This window comes from Asparagus officinalis, chromosome 8, assembly GCF_001876935.1.
Source record: "Asparagus officinalis chromosome 8, Aspof.V1, whole genome shotgun sequence".
Taxonomy (NCBI): Eukaryota; Viridiplantae; Streptophyta; class Magnoliopsida; order Asparagales; family Asparagaceae; genus Asparagus; species Asparagus officinalis.
The window spans coordinates 37,194,379-37,201,983 of NC_033801.1; the positions used below are offsets into that span (position 1 = coordinate 37,194,379).

At 42.0% G+C, this 7,605-nt stretch overlaps 1 protein-coding gene across 1 annotated transcript in view; it reads right to left on the reverse strand.

Annotated features, from left to right (window-relative positions):
* Nucleotides 1-6,941, reverse strand: part of LOC109819602 (serine hydroxymethyltransferase, mitochondrial) — a 15,269-nt gene extending 8,328 nt beyond the window's left edge. The window contains exons 1-5 of the mRNA XM_020385381.1: nt 6,786-6,941; nt 6,645-6,698; nt 6,483-6,569; nt 6,205-6,326; nt 5,993-6,069 (exon numbers count right to left, since the gene is read on the reverse strand). Coding sequence (XP_020240970.1) covers nt 5,993-6,069; nt 6,205-6,326; nt 6,483-6,569; nt 6,645-6,698; nt 6,786-6,878 — 433 coding nt within the window. The 5' untranslated portion in view covers nt 6,879-6,941. The remainder of the gene's footprint in view (nt 1-5,992; nt 6,070-6,204; nt 6,327-6,482; nt 6,570-6,644; nt 6,699-6,785) is intronic.

Consider the following 7,605-nt stretch of genomic DNA (forward strand, 5'->3'; position numbering starts at 1 on the left):
CCGGAAGTTCAAGGGGGTTTTGTGAAATCAACCCAACAAACAAACATGAACTACTAGGTCCATGAACAGAAGCATCTCCATATACATATAAGAAACTAACACCACCAGATATAGTGCCATCATGACTGTTTAAGTGTAAAAAACTGAATTGTTTATATTTTCGCACCATTTGAAACTGTTGTAACACAAAATCTCAAGAAGCAATGCATATCCTACACTGTCTAAATAGATAAAAAATGGTTTCTTATGTGCCAGATTTTTTTTAGCGAAAAAAAATGCATGAGGGTAAACATTAACTCTACAGTAAATCAAAAAAGAGCCCATCATGCACCGGTGGCAAGTGTGATACAAACTGGAGAATGGAACTGCTAATCACCTATTTTTCGATGTCAGATTGGTAGAGACGTGTGGAGAAGAGTCAAGAGATTTTTCGCAAGTACCCACTACTCATCAACATTGGCCAGAAGTTTTGCAGTGGTTTGACAAAAAAAACCTTCTGGAAAGGGGGCTAAACAACAAATGCTAAAAGCTAGGCTTGCAGCAGCAGTGCATGGTATATGGAGAACTAGGAATAAATTGATTTTTGAGCGGGTACAACCACAAAGTTGAAAATCTAGACAATCAACTTTTCTATGACTTGAAGATTAGGCTTAATTCTGTACAAAAGATGAAAGCTACTTTAGAAAATAGAAGGCAGTGTTCCCATGTGAGAACTTTCTTCCCATTTTCACATAGATTTTATGTACAGGGAATGAGTGTTTTTGAGCTGTTAAAGTAAGAGAGAGAGAGAGAATCTTGGGTAAATTTCCCTTGAATTGAATATTGAGTGTGCACATATATTTATACAAGTAGAGGAGTGTGAGGTTTGTTCTCCCAAGCAATGTGGGACTAAAACCCACTACAATACACTATTATCAACAGCCCCCTTCAAACTCATGTTGGATCAAACAAAGTGAGTTTGCGTACAAGAAACTGGAACCGATGAACAGGTAAGGCCTTTGTGAAGAAATCTGCAAGCTCGTCAGCGGATGAAACATGAGGAAGTAGAATTGTCTTGTCCTTGATAACTTGGTGACGGACAAAATGAGCGTCGATCTCAATATGTTTGGTCCTTTCATGAAATACTGGATTATTAGCAATCTGGATGGCACTCTTATTATCACAGTAGAGAGGAGTAGGAGTCGTAACAGAAATACCGAAATCACTGAGAAGGCGACGAAGATGAATAATCTCTTTAGCTGTTGTGGACATTGCACGATACTCTGCCTCAGTACTGGAAAGAGCAATAACATCTTGTTTCTTACTTCGCCAGGAAATAAGGGAATCACCAAGAAATATACAATAACCTGTGGTAGACTTTCTGGTAGTTGGATCACCAGCCCAATCAGCATCAGAATATGCACAAAGCTCTAACTTAGATGTAGCAGGAAACAAAAGTGAGCGAGTGCTAGTACCCCGGAGGTACCGAAGAATCCGTAATAAGACAGCATAGTGTACAGAACGTGGGGCACTAACAAATTGACTGACAATACCAACAGCATGAGAGATATCTGGTCGAGAGATGCACAAATAGACCAACTGACCAACAAGATGTCGATATCGGGTAGGATCAGATAGAGGCTCACCGTCAGTAGAGCAAAGTTTGACATTCTGCTGGAGTGGAGTATCGACAGTTGTATTATCAGTTAACTCAGCTTGATTTAGAATATCTGAGAGATACTTCTGTTGAGACAGTAATACACCCCGCGGGCCTTGAGAAATTTCTAGACCAAGGAAATACCGAAGAGATCCAAGATCCTTCATGTGGAACTGTTGTTGCAACTGAGATTTTGCGTATTGTATACCTGTCATATCATCACCTGTAATGATCATATCATCTACATAGATGAGTAATAAAACCCTGCCACGCGATGTAGTGCGAACAAACAGAGAAGCATCTTGATGACTTTCTATAAAGCCCGCTTTGAGCACAACATCGCGAAAACACTCAAACCAAGCGCGGGGTGCCTGTTTGAGACCATAAACAGCACGACGAAGGAGACATACATGTCCCGGAGGAATATTTGACCCTGGAGGCGGTTGCATATATACGGTCTCTGATAAAGAGCCATGAAGAAAAGCATTTTTGACATCCATCTGGTATAAGGGCCAACGATGAGCAGCAGCGACCGCAAGGAGAGTACGCACAGTGGGCATCTGAGCAACAGGAGCAAAGGTCTCCTCATAATCAATACCTTGTTGCTGAGTAAAACCTCTAGCCACTAAACGAGCTTTTCGACGTTCAATGGTGCCATCAGGACGAAACTTGACCTTATAAACCCATTTACTGCCAACAAGAGAGATCCCAGGAGGACAGGGAACAATATCCCAGGTATGAGTTTGCTGAAATGCTTGAAATTCCTCAGCCATAGCTTGTCGCCACTCTGGAATTTGAACTGCCTCTTGGAAGGACTTTGGCTCAACAATAGTATGAATGGCAGCAAGAAAGTTATGAAAGATAGGTGAATAAGAAGTAACAGAAGCATACCGGGCAGGCATGACATGTGGGCGTTTGCCTCGACGAAGAGCAAGAGGAACCTCAGGCGGGGGAGATGCTGGCGCAGGTGCATGAAGATCAACAGTATTTTCTGGAGTGAGAGTTGTGTCCACAGGATATGGATTAGATGGTGTAAGAGAAGACTCAGGTGAGGAAGAGTCAACAGAAGGAGAGGGAGAGATGTCAGGGAGATCTCGAAAGGAAAATTGAGGTGAAGAAGTGGGTGATGCAGTGGACGGGGAAGCATGATCGGTAGAGTGGAGGAAATTAAAGTCATCAGAAGTAGAATAATATGGAGAATCCTCTTCGAACTGAACATGACGAGATATATGAACTCGACGAGTTGCGGGATCATAACAACGATAACCTCGATGTTCTGAACTAATTCCTAAATAAACACAAGAAACTGCTCTGGGAGACAATTTATCACGTTCGTGAGATGGCAGAAAAACAAAACATCGACAACCAAAAACGCGAACTAGATCATAACGGGGAGGATGAGTATAAACACGACTATAAGGAGTAGCACCGGAAAGAGAGCTAGATGGAGTGATATTAATGGCATGAGTCGCGGTGAGAATAGCCTCAGCCCAGAAACGACGAGGAACAGAGTAAGAAATGAGCATTGATCGGGCAGTATCGAGGATATGACGATGTTTGCGTTCAGCAACACCATTTTGCTCATGAGTGTAGGGACATGACTGTTGAAAGATAGTCCCATGAGAGGACATGATAGAGCGCATGGCAGAGGATAGGTACTCTTTGGCACAATCAGAACGAAAAACTTTAATACGAGATTGCCATTGAGTGAAAATCATAGCAGTGAAGGCTTGATAAGCAGTAAGTACGTCAGAGCGATTCTTAAGTAGGTAAACCCATGTAAAACGAGAGAAATCGTCGATAAAACTAACATAATATAAGTAGCCAGATGAAGAAGGCAAAGGAGCTGGCCCCCAAATATCAGAATGTACTAAATCAAATAAGGAAGTGGATACAGATGTACTCATTTTAAATGGTAAAGCAGTGAATTTAGCCAATTTGCAACCAGCACATGACTCAATACTAGAACTAGATGATACAGGACCAAGTACTCCAGACTGAATAAGACTCTCCAGCCTTTTATTACACACATGACCAAGTCGTCTATGCCATAAATTGGCAGGAAGCGAGGTAGAGGGTTTTGACGAACAAAGAGAAGCAACAAGAGAACGTGGACGTATGGACTCTGGAAGGTGAAGATATTCCAGAAAATACAGTTTGTGCCTCCTACGACCCGCCCCAACCGTCTTGCCCGTCTGTGGATCCTGCACAATACAAGTATCAGAAGAAAATGAGACAAACAGGCCCGCCATGCATAAAGAGCTAATAGAAATTAAATTCAAGCACAATTGTGGAGCCACATAGACGGGACCAAGTGTTAGACGACCAGATGGATCATTTTGTGGGGTAATAGAGCCATACTGAGTAATGGACAATGGTTGTCCAGCAGCTGTGTAGATAGGAGGAAGAGAGGATGAAGTAAAGACAGAGGATAAAAGTGAGGCATTACAAGTCATATGAAAGGAACAACCAGAGTCAAAAATCCAGAGATCATTCATACCAGAGACTGAAGGATTAGCTGAAGAACCAGCAAAATGCATACCAGAGAGTTGTGCGGCGGATGTAGAGGTGATATGTTGAAAAGCATCAAGTTGACGGCGAAGACTTTCAATAGCTTGAATAGTAGAGTCTGAAGTAGTAGAAGGTATAGCATTGGCCAACAATCCTGGTGTACGAGAGGGTTGAGACTGAGGGGGTCGCCGACCACGTCCAGTACCTGAGGAACGTAACTCAGGATGAAGCTTGAAGCATGTCTCAATGCGGTGTCCTTCCTTCTTACAATATTTGCAAGAGAGCTTAGATCGAGCCTGTGGAGAGGGAGCCTGTGGAGAAGTATAATTCATAACAGGAGCAGTGACAGGTACAGACAAAACAGTCTCGAGTGAAGAGGTAGGAGTGTCTGTTGACAAATTGAGTCGTGCTGTCTGCTGCCGGGTCTCATAAGCAGTGAGAGCTCCCATAACTGAGGCCAAAGTCGGAAATTGAGGCTGGTGAAGTAGTTGATCAGCCATAGTTGAATATTCAGGAAGGGACTGAAACAATTGATGCACCTCATGCCGTTCGTACCAGGCTAGCCAGTCTTCATATGTGGAATTACGTCCAGGAAGCATGGAGCGTAACTCTGTCCAAAAAGCTTGCATTTGTCCAAAATGGGACTGCAGAGATGAACTACCTTTGCGTTGTAGAGAAATGCGTTGCAGAAGATATGCCTCCCGTGCACCCGAGCACTCAGTGAAACGCTCAGTGAGACGAGTCCACATGGCCTGAGCAGAGGGAAGCGAGCCAATCTCGACAGTGAGACCAGAGCCAACACAGCGAGTGAGATAATCCATAACACGAAATTCCTGCAATTGCCACTCTGAACTCTCCTTGACATAGAGAGCACGAGCAGTCTGAAGATCGACATCACCACTGCCAGAGGCAATAGTACTGGATGAAGCAACAGTGCTGATGGACGGTGGAACTGGTCCCGTACTGGTGAGATGATCAAGCAAACCAGCGCCACGCAAGGCATTGGTGACAATGGTGGACCACCCTGCCCAGTCACTTTGATCATTGAGGGGCAAAGGTGGTTTGGGAATCTTCTCTGAAGGAGCCATAACAGCAATCTTGAGACGTTAAGATGTCGAGATGCTGTTACTAATGTCGTTCGTTTGAGGCCGAGAGACGGCTTGAAACGACGATGCCGTTAATTTGAGACCGAGAGACGGTCTTGAAACGACAATGCCGTTAAAATAGAACCCGAAGGTTAGAATGAAACCCGAAGGTTTAAAATAGAACCCGAAGGTTAGAATGAAACCCGAAGGTTTAAAATAGAACCCGAAGGTTAGAATGAAACCCGAAGGTTTAAAATAGAACCCGAAGGTTAAACGAGAACGCGAAACGCGTTAAGAGGCCGCAAAACGACAAGGCCAAAATATCTGGCAGATGAACGCCAAATAATTAAAAATAAAAATAAAAAAAATAAAACATTAAACGGCTGCAAAGCAATAAGGCCAAGATTTGGCAAAAGAACGCAAAAGCGTTAAAAATTTTATTGAAAGGGAAATAGCCCTAGCTCTGATACCATGTTAAAGTAAGAGAGAGAGAGAGAATCTTGGGTAAATTTCCCTTGAATTGAATATTGAGTGTGCACATATATTTATACAAGTAGAGGAGTGTGAGGTTTGTTCTCCCAAGCAATGTGGGACTAAAACCCACTACAATACACTATTATCAACATGAGCTTTGTACTTCATGCTTTGGTTATAAAACCTACTGCTTTACTTGCCAAGGACAAAAAAAAGCCAATTATTACTTAGAAAGTAAGAAGAAATTGCACCATAAAAGTTTTACCATGGCATAAAAAAATATTACCTCCCCACTTTGCAGGATCCAATCGAAAAGCCTCCAAGGCACGCTTTTGGCATAATGATTCCGCCATGTCAATATACCTAAAAAGGTGAGAAGCAAAACCATATCAAGAATAAAAACATATACGCCACAATAAGGTGTCAAAATTGCTTCTTTCTCCATATCATTCTCCTTTATAAAGAAACACGATTTCAAAAATAGCAATTGATTCTTACTCATTTCCACCATAATATCTAGCCCCAGGATACCCTTCGCTATACTTATTTGTCATTACAGATCCAACGGCTTGCATGACCGACACCGACGTGAAATTCTCCGAAGGAATGAGCTCAAGACCCTAAACCAACACCCAAACAAATCACAACCATTAACCAATTCCCACTAAAAACGAATACCCAATTGCTGTCATAAAAAAGTTTATTGTTGGCATATCATCGAACACCGTGTACACAAGTTCTTATCAGCATCAAAGAGAATATATATGACGGCATACCTTCCATTGCCGGGCTTTTTCGTGCTCGATGATATCTGCAATCTCCGGATCCACATCCTCCAGAGGAGCATTGAGTTGCTTGGGCCACTGCAAAATCCCATAAAATTAGGGAGGAAATTGGACAACAAGAACAATCAAATCAAGCAAATGAAAATAAAATACCGTGACCCGAGATCTCTCTTTGTCATACGCAGCGGCTTCACTCGGCAATGAGGACTGCAGGAGATGGGATTCGATCGAATGAGATCAAGGATCAGAAACATAAAACAACAATATTTATTGGTAATAAAATTGAATCGATACCAAGTAATATAAGTGGGGGGTACGAGAGAGAGGAGGTCTGCTGTTGACAAGAACTGAAGAGGATATCCTCCGAAGAGCAGTCGCCATTGCCATCTCTCTCTCTCTCTCTCTCTCTCTCTCTTCTGGCTTCCTTTTTCCGTGATATATGTTATATTTTCATGACATGTTTGGAAATTATTATTTAATTACCGTTCGTAATTTATTTCTGACCCTACACGTCACTCGCAGTCACCTGTTGAGGTTTGTTGAGTTTGAGGTGGCGGAAGAAAGAAGACATCACCGGTCCACCACCACCCACCATTTTTAAAATAGATTTTAAACGAATAAAACAAATAGAAATAGGGCATCGCATATGAACCCTCTACGTCTAACATATTTAGCAGATGAGCCCAATTCTAGATATTTGCTAATTTACTACTCAAGTCTCCCAAATTATTTTTTCCAACCCTCAATTTTCAAATATCACTAGCATATTCCTGATTGGGTTAATAAATTCTACTAATTTATAATTGGATAGAGTGAGAAGAGCAAGAGGGAATGAGAGAGACGCTTCCTAATTTGCTCTCCACAACCTCCCATTCCCCGCTCTCTGGCTTTTTCTAAACTATAAATCAATAAAATCTATTAACTTTGTCTCGGGCACATTTCTGCTATCGAAAATTGAAGGATCAAAAGGAACAACAACATGAGATGACTGCGGAGTAGGGTAGCATGTATTTAGATTTGAGGAATAATTTTGCAAATACGATTGATTTGAGGATGTATGTACAAAAAATTATTAGGATAAGGTTTTCATAGATGTTAAGAAATGCCTCTTTTG